The sequence below is a fragment of the Cajanus cajan genome, chromosome 6 (assembly GCF_000230855.2).
Source record: "Cajanus cajan strain Asha chromosome 6, NIPB_CcT2T_4, whole genome shotgun sequence".
NCBI classification, from domain to species: Eukaryota; Viridiplantae; Streptophyta; class Magnoliopsida; order Fabales; family Fabaceae; genus Cajanus; species Cajanus cajan.
Window position 1 is genome coordinate 47,396,527 of NC_138522.1, and position 18,067 is coordinate 47,414,593.

The window sequence follows — 18,067 nt, forward strand, 5'->3', positions numbered from 1 at the left end:
GTGTTTTATTTGCATAAAGATAATTTACTTTTCATTGTACTGAATTTTAAATAATTACTAATAATAAAATTGTCATTGTCTATATTAAATTATTATAAGATAAAATAATATATGGTCTTATTGAGATTTTTGTTGACATTAGTTTCTGTCTTTGTTATAAATCATTTTTATTCTATCAACGGACTTAAACACGATAAGTATACGGCCGTTCAAGTAGTAAATTTAAATCGTATCCACAGGGACTAGTAGGTAAAATAAGCATTTATTGACTATTTGTGACTAAAAAATAATTCTAATTTTTCATAGATTGTCATGCAATTCAAATAAAGGTTATGACTAATGGAATTTCATACCTATAATATACTTTGAGTGTGTGGAAGGGATAAAAATTGTATTATGATTTTGTAAGATTGTGTGATTAGACATCACCAAACTTCACACGGATGAATCTTTATTTTCTTGTTACATTCATTGCTTAGTCAACTCATAAGTTTACTCAAACCTAATCCCTTAGTGTAAGAGCCTAGGTGCAGGTAATGAATATCAATTCCTTGAGTATCCAATACATACACTTGCATTACGGGTTAGGGTTTAAGACTACTAATGGGCCAAGCTCCATTCCTAGATATATTTCCCACTAGGCATTTGTTTCAAAGCTAGTTTCAAAGGTTATTTTTTAATACCCAATGGACTCTATATCAAACATAACACAACAATGAATGAAACATCATATATATATATATATATATATATATATATATATCATTGATAACGTGAAGATTACATAAGAGTTAAGTTGGTTATATCTAACCTCCGGTCTCAAGTACCGAGAATCCCTTCCACAGCTCCTAGAAGTCGCCCAATGTGTGAATGAGGCGGAAAAGCCTCGAAGCTTTGCCCAAATACGAATTGGTCGAGACAGGATAGGGTTTACATGTCTGACACGTTATACTTCGCGACCGGCGCATGGTCTTCCAGAGAGGTAATTACTCTCTGTCTCGAATTACGTCCGGCACGGATACTCCTGCGCCAAGCACAATGTCTTCCAGAGAGTTTTGAACGCTCTTTGTTTTCACAAGCCTGGCGCGGGTAGTCTGCGCCCGACGCAATGATGCTTCTCCTGCTCCTTAGCTCTTTCAATTTCCAATCCAATGGATTTTCAACCTCAACTTTTTAACTCAATACCTGCACAAAAATGAGGTGTATCATGGTATTGTCAGATGATTTTTGGGTTAGCTATATCTGCACAAAAATTAATAAAAAAAAGAACAATTATATTACAAGAGTGCAAGGAATGGGTGAAATTGTTCAATAATTTATATCTAAACATATGTATAAATGAGACTTAATAGGTCCTAAAAGTGTATGCAATTTATACTTTGAATCTTGAAAGTAAGAAAAATTTAAATAAATTTATAAAAATTATAGGATTTTATTTAAGTTCCTAAACTTAATTTATCTATTTTCATTTTAATTGCTAAACAAAACGTTAATGTTATTATTTAACTCATATTTTTATTTTTCTTTTGAATTTTAAAATAAAGTAAATAATTATATATATATATATATATATATATAAATTATGCTTTCAAGGTACAAAATTTCAATAATGACTTTAAATTTGAGAAAAAAATTTACCCTAAATTTTAAAAGATTAAAATCATAATTAACCTACTTAAAATATATTATTTTATTTTAATGAGATATTTTAATTTACTTGATCTTTGGATTTGTAGAAAAAATCCAAAAAGAAAAAGTAAACCGCCTAGGCAGTTCCATGAAAGAGGCTGTTAGAGGGAAGAGAAGATTCCAAAGAAGTCATTCAATTCAACAACCCCTCTTTATTTTCTTTTCAATTAATATATTCAAATTTAATCAAATAATTAAATTAGTTGATTTCAATATAAGCCAAACTGTGGAAAACCTCAACTAAGAAGCAAACACAAGAAAGAAAAAAAAAATAAAACCCAGAAAGACTCTCAAAGAGAAGGTCGTTGCTTTCTGCTCCACTGCGACGATGAACGGAGGCCCATCTGGTTTCAGTGCGTCAATTATCTTTTCCGAGTCGAATAATCATCTGGGGTGTTCATTTTTCACACCCCCTTTATCTTTATTGTGACAAAGTTTTCCCCTTTTTGAATGGTGTTTATGATATTCAAACGCTTTGTTATGTGTGTTCGCAGCAAATGCTCCTGTCACGAGGGCTTTCATCATCGCCTCGGCGCTTTTCACAATCTTTTTTGGGATCCAAGGCCGTTACAACACTCTGGGACTGTCATATCAGGTGTCCCTCTTATTTTCCTTTTAACTGTTCGTTCTTTTTTATTTTATGTAATAATCTGTAATTAGTCCCAATGTGTCAATGTGTAACTGAGTTTTGCGTGCGATGTTTATATGTATTAGGAGTTAAGAGAGAATTGGGTAGGTCATTTGAGTTTGAGATTTTGATTTTGATCTTAAATTAATTTGAAGGCCTTTTTTTTCAGATAATGATTTGGATATATTTAGAATTTTCTGGCATGATATGTCAGTTTGTGATGATAATGGTATTTGGGATTGATCCACAGGGTAAAATCACCACTGATTTAAAATTGAGTTTAAGATTCATTTAGTTATCTCTCTTGGAATTGTAGCTAGGGATAATGGTATTAATGAACAAATCTGGCGGGTGTTATTTATTTGCCATCTAGAGTGTTTAAACACCAGAAGCACTGGGACTGTGTTAACTCTTGCACAGACCTGAACTTATTGTGCATTAACTATGTTTTCTTAGTCCGTTTTCTTCTCTTTCTGGCAGGATGTTTTTGGAAAGTTTCGCATTTGGAAGTGGATCATGTCCATATTTTCCTTCTCATCAACACCAGAGTTGATGTTTGGACTGTATCTGCTATATTATTTCAGGGTCTTTGAGAGACAGATAGGTTCCAATAAATACTCGGTAAGTAATTTTTATTTTGAAAGTTTACATTTAGGAGTTTATGTGCCATCTGTACATATATTTTTGGAACTCAGTTCTGGTTAATAATAAAAAAAGGTATGTAATTCATTATGTTGGATTGATTTGTACCATGGTCTAATACAATTGCCAAACAAAGTTGATGTTTTCATTACCTTTTCCATTGTCCCCTGTTCAAAATAGCCCCTATCCATCATCAAATTTGCCTTGATGCATTGTCAATGATATTATGTTTATTTTTTGAAATACCATATCTACCTCCATAGGTTCTCCATCTGCATGACAACCTTATAAATGCACTTGCACACAGTGGGTGGGGGGAGGGGAGTTTTTCTGTTGTATATGGTTTCAAATATCTGTGTGCTCCCTTTATGCAGGTCTTTATCGTGTTTTCCATATTAACTTCACTGCTGCTTGAAGTCCTTGCTGTAGCACTTTTAAAAGGTAATATTCTCAATATTGGTCTTCGTATGCCTCTCTTTCACCACTTTAACTTTGATTAATCACTGTATATGATTTTTCTTGTGATACATTTTGCTTAATCTTTTTGGTTGTGCATGCCAAGTCTTTTCATGTACTGAATTTTCCTTCTGGACTGTTTTTGTCTCATCTTTTGGCCTTTTCTTGGCATTTTGTAACCATTTTCTAATACTGATTTAGTGAAGAACATATAAGGCAGGATACTTGGTTGACTGATTATGAGGAACTTCCCTTCATATAAAATGTTAATGCTGATATTACTGTGTACTTCCTTAGTTTAAACCACTTTGGTGCTTTAATTTCTCAGTACCAATAACAAAATGTCTCAATGCTATTTAGTCAAGAGCTAAGCAAACTGCTTGAAGTGAATATTATGGAGTGATAGAGCTTCTCTGTTTGAGTTTGACCATAAAGAAGTTGAATTTTGCATCTGAAGTTTTATCCCACAACATGTTAAAAATTTCAAGTTATTATTATAATATTCAAAACCATTTGATTTCTTTTTATTTAAAGGATCAAGAGTCATTGTTTGTGTTAGTAAGTGAATTGAATGAATTTCCCTGTAATAATAATATATGGAATTATTTTTGGCATTAGGTAGGTAAATTATTTGACTAGCAGAATTGTGCTTTAATCATGTGATTATTTTACATTAGAATGCCTACCGGCTACCAGCAACTTGTTCTGTTCTAATGAGTAAATGGGTTTGAAGTTTACTGATGCCATTGTTTTTCTTCTTGTAATTAGTATCTTAAATGTGTTTTCTATGCTTCAGCTCTGTAAGTTTATGTTTTTTCTAATGTTTGAAAAAGGTCTAATGACACAGATTCATATTAATGAATGAGTGACATAAGGAAGTTAGTTTCTTTAGTCATTTCATTAAATCTAATTCTAGTGGTCAAAAAGATGGTTTATGACTTTATGTCATTTAAGATGATGAGATGATCTGACAGAAGAATAGTGACTTGTTTTGTTATGAAATAAGTCCCAAGTATACCAGGACATTTTAGGTGTCTGTATACTGCTATGCTTGATGTTAATGGTGTTACAAGGAAAGGTTGAATGGGAAAATAGCCAAGTACAAGAGTCAAAACTCTCTGTAAAATTTAAGGTTTGAATTTAATTACCAAATTTTTAAGGAGTGTATGTGTTCCAAGTTATGATTTTGTTTTCCTTTAAACCTTCTCACCAGGAAAAATAAGCTAAGTAGCATGTTACTGAAAAAGGTAGTTGTATAAGATTACTCTAAGCATTTTTGCATCTGATTTTAACAGCATAACAAGAGTTATTCATCTGTGTATACTTCGTTGAGCGGAAATTGAATGCATCTCAAGTGTTTGTGATGCTAGTGATTAAAGTTCTTCCTTAACGAATTCTATGTTTCTATTGGGAACAAAAGGGTAAGCTAGTGACTAGTGGTTTCGATGAGCCAATCAATCGCAAGAACTCAGCCAGTTGGCTTGGTCTTTTATAAGTAGAGATAGAATAAAGCATCCATAACAAAGACACTTGTACTCTCACAAGCTACTCATAGGCATTTGGTGTTGACCTTGTAAACATTGAGCTTGACTCATTTATATTTGAGTTAATAATCAAGCTTGTTAGTTTTGTTAAATAAATGAGTTAATAATCTAGACAGAGGCTTTGTGATAACAACTCATGTTCCTACAGAACTTCAGATAGCAGATTTTTTACAAAAGGGCTCCCTCAGGGTAGATTTCAAGATCTTGTAGGCAAGTTGGGAATGATTGATATTCATTTACCAACTTGAGGGGGAGTGTTGTAATTAGAGGAAAATCTTCCTAATTAGAGAAAATATCTGTAGAATTTTCTAGTTTATTTTTCAGAATATTTTTTCCATATTTCCTTATTTTGGAAGATTAGATTGTTATAAATAGGTGTTAGGAAAATGTAATACAAAAAAATTATTGATAATAATAAAAATTATTCTCCTTTTCAAGTTTAAGCATTAAACAAGTTGAGTTTGAATAATTCACAAATAGCTTTTTTCACTGTAATCTTACTTGTAGGCATGTTGAAAGATATAGGAATGTCTTGCTCTTGCCTCAATTTTTATAGTGGTGAATGGCGCTGGCGCATACATATTATGTGAGAATTTGATAGGGCAGTTTACAGTGTGCAACTTGTGGAGACTGATTCTCTAATTTGATATAGCAATTAACTGTTTAAGATGTTATTGTCTGGTTGAACCACTAGGGTCGGCCTATTGATGAGAGGGTTGGAGTAGTATGCACAAAGTCTTAGGTTCGAATCCTAGTGTAGTTAATGTAATTCCAATGGAAAAATAAAAGATGCTATTATCTGGTTAATTATGTGGCTTTTTGCACTTTGGTGCTCAAAGTACTGACATTTCCTTTTTAGTAACTTGTGTTTGTTCTTAGTTTGACTGTTTTATGTCCACTCTTTGCAGATCCTACAGCAAACCTTGTCACTCCTGGGCCTTATGGCCTTATATTTGCTTCATTTGTACCCTTTTTCTTTGACATTCCGGTTTCAACACGATTTCGAGTTTTTAGTTTCCTCTTCTCAGACAAGTCGTTCATATATCTAGCTGGTCTTCAGGTATTGTTGAACTGAATTATGGGTGTTTATATAACATGCATTTCTAGAATCATTCCATGTCTGAAAACTAATTTATATTATTGTAGCTTCTTTTGTCATCATGGAAAAGATCCATCTTACCAGGGTTGTGTGGCATCCTTGCTGGTTCCTTGTACCGCTTAAATGTCTTTTACATCCGCAAAGCAAAGGTACATTTAAGTCTGAAATTTGAGTTTTTTGTTATTTTGGATTTTAGCAATTACGTGGCAGTGCATTCAGATGGCCTATAATATGTTTACCTTTAATTATGTATGCAAGCTTTCTCTAAGGAAAAATATATTGCATCAAGTTTCTTTTGATATTGTTAATTGAAATCAATCTTACTTGAATTAATAACATTTTATGGGATGAATATTTCATTATTTTCTCTGTTGGATTGGAAAGTTTCATCGTTCACATCATGTTTTGAAAACTTCATATTAATTGAAGACTACTTTGTATTCCATTCAATCACTGTTATTTGATAACAAAAGTTATACTTTCAAGCAAAAGTTTATACCAACTATTTGATCCCACAAGGTTATTTAAATTTTTAAAAAAAAGTGCTGAGCGGTATCAAAATATCTAATACTTATAAATAAATGATTAGATTAATTTAGTTGCTTTCTATACAAAGTTATATGCATATATTCGTACACACCAGATGCATGTGGCTGTATGTTTCTGAAATTGGCAGAAAATATTGATATATAAGTATTATTGGTGCTTAGTTTTATTTAAGAACCTTCTATATTGAGTGTTATATATACATGTATGTACATACATACATAATTATTATAGTTCAAGATTTTTAAAATTTGGCATGAAAAGTCAACATATTAAGTCAAAGTTTAGCTTGAAAAGTCAACATATTAATACATACATATAATAACATCTAAATCACTCTCCATGTTATGCATGTTTTAAACTTTGCTTCTTAGAGGTGCAATCAAATTTAAAATCTTTCTACTATTGTCTATTAGACTGAGTGTGGTTTGTGGTAAGCAAAAGTGTTTTTTCATAGCAGTTATCGGTAGCATACTGTGCACTTTTAGCGTCCATTGACTACCACAGAACTTCAATAGTGGTGTGTTTTTCATTTGTGGGTGACTGGGTGTCCATGGGTATTTTCATTCACATCCCAAAATACAGCATTTTGCATTGCTTCTTTAGAAAGACTGGCTTGAGAACCCAATTTCTTCCTCAACCATGTCATTTTGAGAGAGGGGAGAGGGGGTTCAACAAACTTCACCTTTTCCCCCTTTTTTCATAAAGGAAAAAAGCTCAATCCTCCTTTATTTTTCTCATGATTCTCTCCCGTTATGTGGTTCTGCCTCTGCTGGGCGACCAGAATGGCCAAGCCACCCTTCTGTGTTTTTTTGGTGACACCCCACTGTGGTCTTGTTTTGTTTTGTTATCACTCCCTGTGACAGGCCTCTTCTTAGTTCTCTCATCACTCGTGTCTTCTGGTGACTTTTCCGGCTTTGATATGGGGTTTCTGGTCAACCCCATGACAGTGTTCTGTTCTTCCCCTGTAAGCAAATTTTATGATGACATGTAACTTCATTAAGTTCATCATTCAAGAAAATTACACTATAAGGATCTTAGATCAACATATTTTTCAATAGTCACTACTATCATACTCTGTAAATTCTATGAGAAATTTTAGAAGACATATCTGGATCCATAATGCAATTTAGAATTTTTAATAAGTTGTTCTCCCTTCTTACTTTCTTTACTTGGTCTCTAAGATAGTGTTGAAATCTCTTTAATTGATTCTTGACAATTTTCTAAGTTTTCACAATTTCCTCTTATGAAAACAAGTTTCTAAATATACGTAAAATCCAAAAAATATCTTGAGAGAGAAAAAGAGGTTATGCTTTTATAAATAACCAACTTTAACTCCCATAACCTCCTTTTTTAAATTCAAAATCTTTAATGCCAAAAATTATCCTTAATGAAGTGAGAAGGGAGATAATTAATTTTAATAACTTAAAAATAATCCCCAAATGACTCTTAATATATTTTAAGTCTAACAACCATCACATTAGACATCTTTTCATTAGAAGTCATTTTCTAATTACACGAGTCATTATTAGACTAAATAATCTAACATCTCCATGTCAGTTCTGTGTTCTCATTGATTATTAATTACCCATGGAAGAATGACATTCCGTGCTTACATTTATATTTATTAGCTAAACTAGTATTTTAGCATGTGCAATGCACGTACTAAATATTTATTATATGTAACTAAAATTTATAATAAATTATATATAAATAAGTATTATGTTTGAATATATAAATCACATTTAAAATTTCTAAAAATAGATATTTTTAAACATATAAATTGTATTTTAAATTTTTGATAAATAGTTTATATTGTAGCACAATGTTATTCTATTTATTAATAATTTATTTTAAAAATATTAAAATTTAATTCATAAATAATTATGATAAATAAAAGTCGAATTACATAAGAAGTAAAAAAAATTCCTAAAATCCCTCTTGTCGAAGAAAAATCCCTTAAAAATACTCTTGTGCAAGATAAAAGTTCGTATTTAATACGGTTTTATATATAGACGAATGGGAAGTTAAAAGATAGAATAAAAAATGAATTCAAAATGAGAAAAATAAAGTTATAATATGCAGTTAAATGGTACAATAAGTAAAAGAAAATTGGGTTTTGGCTCTATTATTGTTATATATGAGCATGTCTTTAATTTTGGGTACTTTTTTTTAGCATTTATATGTGGTTTGCATAACAAAATTTTAAAATAGCGGTAATCCTGCAATTCATCATCCAACTAGTGTTTTTAGGGCTGGCTGGTATTCGTCATTATCCAGGACTGATGATTATGGTTCTAATAAGGGAGTCGGTTTATCTTGGAATGTGTGTTTTTGCTTTGAAAATGTGAAGTTCATTCACTAAGTAAACCAAACAGAGTTTAATAGTGTGTTTGGATGGAGGATTTTAATGGAGCAATCCAATTTTTTTTGAAGAATTTCAAATGTTTCAATGTAAAATACTCTGTTTGGATGAAGAATTTACAAAGAATTTGAAATTTAAGTATTTGTGAAATTCCATAAAGATGTAGAATTTGAAATTCTTCTTCTGTTTTCTCCTACCTCCATCTCCTTTCTTTCAATAGTTTTTTTTTAATTATTGAATAGTCAAATTTATTTTTTAAATCATTAAGTTTTATCCTATAATAATTTTTAAAATTATTAGTTTTATAGAATTAATATTTATAAAAATTGGCTAATATTTAGTTTTATAAAATTTAATCTTAAGACTTTATTTTTATCTTGAATGGAAATTAAATTGTTCTTTTCAATTCAAACTAAGAATTTGAATTGACTTGTCCAAACAAAGTATTTAAGAGATGATGAAAATTGAAATTAAAGTAATTCAAGTTCTAATAATTTCAAATTTTTTGAATTTCTAAAATTCTTCATCCAAACACACCTTAAGTTTCTTTTGCTTATGAGTGGCATTTAGTGGCTGTCTTTATTAAGATTTTTTTATGATAGAACAGTGGAACTTTTTTTTCTTGCCATAACACAACTTTACAAATCCATCTTGAATCTTCATGGTAATTATATAGAACTTGTAGATTAGATGCTGCATGCACTTGTATCTGTAAACCAAATGGTAGTTGGTGATCTTGTTCTTGTTTGAGAAGAATGGTGATAATAAGTTAAGATTTTGTTTAACTATTAATATGACTCCACCATGTGGTTCCTGCGAGCAGGGCATTGTCTAGGTATATAGATATTGTCTGGTCCCTCCAGGTACATGCAATTCTGCTGTATGATGGTATTCAAATTGTCTTGCTACTCCATTATATTGCTTTCATTCATCAATTATTATGAAGTGAACTACCACGGAAACTATTTTTAATGTATTGGTTTTTCTATTTTTTCCACTTTTACTTTTTTCCCCTATAATTTAAATGCAGTATATATTATTATTCCTCAAGTGATTATTGGGGAGTTGTTATTTGTTTGTGCTTATGTGATCCTACACTACAGTTCCCAGAGTTGATCTCGTCATTCTTTTCACGATTTTCATTGCCATCTATGGGGAGTCCACGTGCAGCACCAGCAAGGAATGTTGTCAGGAATGTACCTTCCTATCCAACTCACCAAATGGAGGCAAGTTTTTCTTTATGCCTACAACTCTTTTATGGTGTGATCTGCATAACTTCGACGGCTATGCATTTATGATTTTGATGACCTATCAGCTTTCTATGCAGCCATGATAATTAAAGCCTTGACGTGTATGTAATAATCTCAAATGACGCTGATTCTACTTTGAACACACATATTAATATTCATATGCATAATTGCATATTAGCTTGCAGCTGCTGTCAAATCATTTGCAGCTGTTCATCCAGTATCTTTAAATGTAAACTGAACTTGTTACGTCTGTTAGGTCTGGATATGAGTCAAGCTGCTCGCTAGAGTCTAGATACTCACGGCTTGATTCATTAACATCTCAACAGCAAGGCTCATGCGATGAATTATGCTCGAGGGTTCTTATGTTTGGCTCAGCTTGTGTGTTTTTATGTTACTTTTTTTATTATTATATACTTTTTTCAATTAAAATAGATAAAATTAAATAAATTAAGTTGATTATAGAATTTAAGTATTGGCATATCAAATTCATAGTGAGGTGAGGTTAGCTTGAGCCGAAAAACCGGACTAACTTTCTTAACAAGCTGAGCTTAGCTTTGAAATATAAATAATGAAACAAGTTGGTTTAAAGCCAAGACTTAGCTGCAAAATTTGTCATGCAATTTGTAGTGATTTATGGCTTTACATTCATTGTGTCAACATCCATAGGATTATTATATAAGGATTATGTACTTTTTGACAATTATTTTCATCTGTTAACTGCAGAGAAACTACCCTGCTCCAATGCAATCTGCAGTAGAACCATCAGAGGACTCAATCACTACCCTCGTTTCTATGGGCTTTGACAGGAATTCTGCCAGACAAGCCCTGGTGCAGGCCAGAAATGATGTCAATGTGGCCACCAACATCCTACTGGAGGCACAGTCTCACTAATTCCATAAATGTTCTGCGAACACGAGAGCCAGATTGTTCTGAATTGATATAGATGGAATCCCAATCATGAAGGATTGGAAATTCACTAATCATGATGTGAGGATGTTTGTGAACTTGAGGCATTCCTAGTACCATCCTCAAGGATATTCCTCCTTTCTTAGGATCATTTTTCCCACCTTAACTTTAATCTTTAGATATCCATTTTGAGTACTGGCATTGATAGACGAATGAGTTAGGATCCTGTACAAATTACTTGCAACATATGGAAATTATGCATATTTTCATGAAATGTGAATCAGATAACTGTAGTTGAAGGTTCTTCTATGCAGTTTGCTTGAAGCTCATGGAGCTCAGTTTCATGCTGATCTGTGAAAGCTGTTGAGAATGTCACTCTGATGAGGTCTTCTTATTGTCTATAATGAAATTTCTTGTAAACCACCTAATCCAATGAAATCTGAAAAAGAAAATCATAGTGCAAATTGTGGAGGTCTTAGCCTCCAAACTTACCATTTGTTGAGGTTAATTTGGTGCCTCAGAAAATTAGATGAAAAATTAGGCTTTAAGGTGGAAATTTTTGACCTCCCATATTAATTTTGGCTTTGAGGTAATTTCCTTTGATCATGCTGGCTCTCATGAGCAATTTATATTCACCGGATGTTATTAATGAACCATTGCACACTATTTAATTCTGTTTCAAATGGGTCAATCCACAGTAGAGGAAGAGGTAGAGCTACTCCTAGATTTTTTAAATGTACATAAGGTATCATACAGCCAATAGTATCTATTCTGAGGAGCAAAAATCACTTAAATAGGTATAATATATTCTAGCAAAACATATGTTGTACATGTTTAGAAAATAAACATTAATTAACATTATTGGTTCCCACGTGAATATTTGTAAAATTGATTTTGGTTAAAATTAAGCAGTTAGAAATAAAATTTAGTATACATATATTTTTTAATTCGCAAAAGTTATTGAAAGTTGCTTTAACTCAGTTTTGATTCCATAATCAATTCTTTAATGTGAATTTTTAAGTATTTACCTTAAATAATCTTAACCAGTGTTTCAACGTGATTTTAAATAATCTAACGTAAATTCACACTTGCCTTTGCATTTCCAATGCACAATTCTTGTTCTCAAATCAAATGCGACAAAAGAAGTGTAGCTTGTGGTGGATCATGTCCGAGTGTAACAAACGTGTTATCGAACACAGTTAAAAAAAAGCCAGCTACCTACAAAAATTGATAGTGTAAAAAGAACTACCAAGTATATTAAAATATATTTTACAGCATAACCTAAAGTCAAATTTGAGATAATATTATCATATGGTATTTTTAACATGAACCTATGACGTTCATAATCATGCTGTGCATTGTATTATATTTTTGCATGAAGCTTTTAGTATATAATGGTGCAATATACGCACAAGAAATTCGGAGGATACACGCCAGAACACGCTGTTTGGTTTAATTTCTTAATTGCTGTTTAAAACTATTTTGATTTCAGCAAGTACTTTCTGCAAATCTTGCGGAGAGAGACCTGATAACGTCTGATGACACGTTTAACAATTAATTGTGACCTAACTTAGATCAGCTACCAAATTCTGATCCAATTGCCTGATGGGAATTGACCAAAAAAAATGAACGCAAGTGAAGAGGCATGAGAATGATGGACAAGAAACAGGATTCATCCATTAGATAACCTTTGTGACTATTTCTACTAGTACCCAATTTCTTTACGCCGAAGAAAAAAATAAGCATATTGAGTATACAAAGAAAAACAGGCACAAATACAATGGTGAACACTCATTTTTCTTTCGCAGAAAAAAATAATCATGCTTGCTTACGGTAAAATCATACGGGGAACAAGCCCTAATACTGGAAACCCAACTCAAGCCTTGTCATGTACTAGAAATGTAATCCTTAATCTCCAATCATAGCTCCAAAGAGTGATTCTGGAAGAAGCACAAAAGTGTAAAACTACAATCCTCCCTTCCATATATAACCGCATTGGTTCAGCCTGGAAAACTTGAGCATGTCCAAAGAACAAAACTTCAATCCTTCCTTCCATAACTTCATTAGCAATGGACCAGCCTGGAAAACTTGAGCAGAACACACAAGTCCAAGAACAACGACAAAAATATAGGTGGCATTCCTTATTGCGGGATGAGGATATGCATAAAGTGGCGAAGGGGGTTATATTGGGCTTATGTCTATCCGGCTTTTGTGGAGTTGAAAGGCTGGGGTTATCCAGCTTCCGCAGCTGCATTGTATGCCCGCCCAAGTGAAGTATCCCAAACGGGCATCGCAATGAGCACAGGACAGCTTTCCTTCCAATGCACCTTCCTCAACTGAGTGACAAGAGATATAAGTAAAAAAACTGTCATTTCCATGGATATATATTATGTAACCAAACAACCTTACAAGTGTGTGTACATAACATTCTACTCAAATGTACTACCCACATTCCAAATCATGTGTCACTTTAGGAATCCTGGTTTGTCAAAGAATTATTTTGTCATAATAATTGATGCAATTGATATTTTTCATAAAATGTGTATATTACTTCAAACAGATAGTTTGAAATGTAGGGAGCAGTAAAGAAAAACAATTCAGTAAATGTCCCAACAGAGGCAAAAAAAAAGTGGTAACACACTTCAAAATATTATAGAAGATCATTCTTGATCTCTTATACAAAATTATGGGAACATTCTGTACAAAAAATGCAGCATAAATTTATAACTCGTTGGAAAAATAGACATTGTAGTATTGCAGTAGAATGTTTCCTTACCAGCTTTCATCCATTTTAGAGGCTCAATAAATATGGATGAACACTCAGATTCGTTAGATTTATTGAAAGGGTTGCCACTTCTCCGTTTGTGCCACTCAAAGGCTGTCTCACCCTCACCAGGAACATGATCTATGACATGTTCTTGCAATGCAACAAGTCGCCGGCACTTCTTACAACGATACGTAGGACTACGGTTATTTACTGTTTTAGTAGTTTCTTCTGCCTCTGAAGAAATTTCGACAGGCATGCCAGGATCAGCACCAAGTTTAGAACTGTCTATCCTCAACCCTGAGAAATGATTCTCACCTGAAGAAATAAGAGACATTTCTTTCCTCAGATGACAAATGATCTCATTTTCAATGCTCAAAATAGACGGATAGATTGATATGCTCACAAAATAAGCATAAAGCATAATACCATAACAGCAACTAGTAGGAACAAGTTAACTTAAAACAACTAACTAGGTAAGAAGCTTGATATATGTAAAATACAAAAGGGTTAAGAAACCTATTGCCATAAATTAGGTCTTAAAAGATGAGTCTTTTTATCATAATTTTTTCCTATAACCTTCCTGCCATAGCACCATGAAACTTGCAAGAAAGATACGAAGCATCACAAATCCACAAAAAGTCAGGGGGATGAAGCCATACCTAGTATTTTTAGGCGAAAGCGCTTGTATATAGGGCTGAAGTGATCAACCTTGAAACCCATCGCCTCAAACATTTTCAACTAAGACAGGAGAGAAAACAAGAATGTCATAATTCTGATTCGTAAGCACCTCAAGTTAAAAAAAGATATATGCATCACTATACAAAGAGGCCTCACATAGCACACACCTGCTCTAGAAATCCATCATTGGGACAAACAAATTCACAGCTCTGCCTCAACGATTCAAGGGCATCTGTAGTACAGAAAAAATACATAAAATAAAAATAAAATAAAAAAAGGGAACAGCAAATAAGTTCTCTACACGGATCATTCAATTCACTTCGCTTTTAAAAATAAAACAAACGATACACAGGCCATTTTGAAGAAGATACTCAATTGCTCATATTAACATTTAACATTGCTACTGAATCGACGATGATAACAATGTTAATATGCTATCTAAAAGGCATTATTGAAACTATCTGGTAGTATATCTTAGTTTGCTAAAGTAAAACTACTGTGGAAGTATTTGAAAGATATTATATGAAATTTATTTCGCCTAATAAAAAGAACTTTATAATGTTTCTAAAATCTCTTTTTCATATTTTTTTTTTCCAGATAACCATGTTAAGTAAGTATCCACCGACAAAGTCAATTACTAATTTCCGTTATATAATCTGATTGACTACCTTTAGTAAGTCATTTCTTCTTAACCATATTTTTTACCATTCTTAACCATGTGTTTTTACCATACTTAAACTCAAGACTTTGTTTAAAAAATCGATTTAAGTTTAGTTCCAACTTCCAATCATACCAACAACTTACTAGATTTTTTTGGATTATTGTAATAAGCCTCGTAGAAAAGCTTATCAAAATAAGCCCTTTTTATCAAGCTTATTTCACTCAGCTTCAAGGCAAAGCCCATGAATAATTTCTCACTTCACTTGACAAGCTTTTATTGAATAATAAAGTGTTGAGGTGTTTATCCAATCACACTTCCAATGCACAGTCATATAATACTTTAAACAAAGTAACGGTTTAATTTTCACACCTTCTACAGATAGACGTTCCGTCCTCATCAAGTACGCCGTAATAACCGCCGCACTGCAACAAACACATGCAAAACTCTCAACCTTCATGAAAAACAATTAAACGCAATTTAATTTGGAGCGATGAGATTAGGTTAAAATGGTTAGAACCTTCTGGAAACTCCGGCGAAACAGTGAACCAGAACGGAACCTTCCTTCCGACCGCGATCAATGAAGTCGATGCAAACCTCCAAGTAATCGAGCAAGTCCTCGTTCTCGGTGTCTTTGAGAGGGACGGCCATCCTCACGAGCTTCAGGTCGCGGCCGGCGTACTCGAGAGAGTAGAGGAGCTTCTCCGGCGAGAGAGCCGATTTGGCGGCGGCGGAGTCGGCGACGTGAACTTTGGTGATGTCCTTGGCGGGGATGGAGAGGCCGGGGCGCCATTCGGAGAAGAAGGAGATGGAGGCGGAGCTGAGGACGGAGAGGATGTGCGTGACGCTTTGGACGGTGCCGTTTTGGAGAATCTCCGCCGCGTCACCGATGTTGCCGATCGAGAGGTTCTCTCGGACCGGGTAAGGCATCACAGGAAAATTCAAATTCAAATTCAAATTCAAATTCAAATTCAATTCAAATTCGATTGGGTTCGGAGATTGGACTGTGAGTGTGTGATGATGAAAACCCAAAGAGAAATCGGAAATTAGGGAATGAATGGAAGGGTTGAGTTTCGAATAAATAAATACTCAGTTAGTCACTGCGTGTTGGGGTTGGGGCCCGCATGTCTTTGTTAGCGCATGAAATATAAAATTAGATAAATATTTATTTTATATAATTAAAATTATCTTCATATAAATTAATATATGTGCATTAGTTAACTTTAGGTTTTTCAAAAGGTTTAGAACTTAGAAAGTAACACAAAAATGTTATACGAGTGAACTTGATATTTGAAATTTATTGTTATATTCCTCTCTGAATTAAAGGGAAATAAAACAAAATAGAAATTGATAATTAGATTAGTTTAATTTCATATATATATTTAGAGAACAAAATAATAGTAAAGAATTATTTATTTATGAGAAATCCTTTGATATTTTTAAGTTTTAGATTAAGGTTAATTTTATTTATCCTTGAATATGATGTAGTGGGGAAGGGTGGATTGGTTGGCAACGCAATCTCCCCTCATTTGCAACACAAGTCACAACATCCTTCCTCATTTATTACGGCATTCAATCATAGAGTTCTATCTCATTGTGCTTCATAGGTTAGTCATGTGTCTACTAGACTTTAGCTCCACTTATTCTATTTAGAACATTCAAATTACTAAGATAAAAATATATTAATTCATTATCATTTGATTTTGAGCTATCAGATGATTCATGTTCACGTTCTCTAACACCCAATCATGATGCTTGGAATTCACTAATAATTCCAACCAAAGACCAAGAGACAGACATATCACATATATATGTGGAGAATTTTGAGTGAAAGGTGGTCATTTTCACTTGCACTAATGTATATATAAGAAAAAAGAGCAAGGGTCATGGAGCCATTTGTTTCCACTTTGGGGTAGCAATGCGCAAGAGAGTGGACGGTGATGTTGATGATCAAATGTCAGCTTCTATGACAGTTCATATATATATATGAGGAGACTCAACCTATCATTTATCAAAAGTAAAAAAGAAAAGATTATGTTGTATCGATCTCCCATTGCATGACACGCGGTGTGTGTAGGGCCCGATAGTCCACCTGTTCCTCCACCATAGTATGATATTGTCCGCTTTGGGCCCAAGCCCGCACGGTTTTGTTTTTGGGCTCCTTCCCAAAAGGCCTCATACTATGTGGAATGGTGGACACTTATAAACTAGCCAATGTTCCTTCATTTTACCGATGTGGGACTTGGGATGAATCCCAACAAACCTCCCCTCAGACCAAGGACCACATGTCTCGTGATCTCCTCCCCTCAAGCGATAATCCGTCACCATCTTGTACCGCCGTTAACTCTACGGGACACGCCGCCTGAACACCACAATATCAGGAAGACTTTCGACACAAGGCACCAAGTTCGAATCTCCATCGCGAGGCACAACACTAAGGGTCTTCCCGCATCAAACCCAGACGAACCGTTGGCTCTGATACCACTTGTAGGGCCCGATAGTCCACCTGTTCCTCCACCATAGTATGATATTGTCCGCTTTGGGCCCAAGCCCGCACGGTTTTGTTTTTGGGCTCCTTCCCAAAAGGCCTCATACTATGTGGAATGGTGGACACTTATAAACTAGCCAATGTTCCTTCATTTTACCGATGTGGGACTTGGGATGAATCCCAACAGTGTGGAGCCAAATTGCATTGAACAGAGATGTTGGATGCAAAGAAAATGTCAAGATACATGGCATGGTATATGAAATAATATGCGTGATTATTGTTCACCCATCTTTTCTCCAAAACTCATGTTATTTATCCACTCATCATGCATGGAGAAACTATTCAGCCCCT

The 18,067-nt window shown here is 33.7% G+C and overlaps 2 protein-coding genes across 2 annotated transcripts; one reads left to right on the forward strand and one right to left on the reverse strand.

The window, feature by feature from the left end:
* The first annotated feature begins 1,884 nt into the window (after nucleotides 1-1,884).
* On the forward strand, nucleotides 1,885-11,434 carry LOC109797519 (rhomboid-like protein 20). The gene is made up of 8 exons (XM_020357575.3): nucleotides 1,885-2,042; nucleotides 2,184-2,284; nucleotides 2,798-2,938; nucleotides 3,334-3,400; nucleotides 5,868-6,019; nucleotides 6,106-6,207; nucleotides 10,073-10,195; nucleotides 10,943-11,434. Exons 1-8 carry the CDS (start codon nucleotides 2,018-2,020, stop codon nucleotides 11,108-11,110), a joined length of 879 nt encoding a protein of 292 aa, XP_020213164.1. The 5' UTR covers nucleotides 1,885-2,017; the 3' UTR covers nucleotides 11,111-11,434.
* A 1,549-nt stretch (nucleotides 11,435-12,983) lies between these two features.
* Nucleotides 12,984-16,292, reverse strand: LOC109797517 (uncharacterized). Its single transcript, XM_020357573.2, has 6 exons — nucleotides 15,749-16,292; nucleotides 15,601-15,653; nucleotides 14,738-14,802; nucleotides 14,552-14,630; nucleotides 13,902-14,207; nucleotides 12,984-13,461 (listed from the first exon to the last, which is right to left on the reverse strand). The coding sequence occupies exons 1-6, from the start codon at nucleotides 16,156-16,158 to the stop codon at nucleotides 13,307-13,309; spliced, it is 1,068 nt and encodes a 355-aa protein (XP_020213162.1). The 5' UTR covers nucleotides 16,159-16,292; the 3' UTR covers nucleotides 12,984-13,306.
* Nucleotides 16,293-18,067: the final 1,775 nt, after the last annotated feature.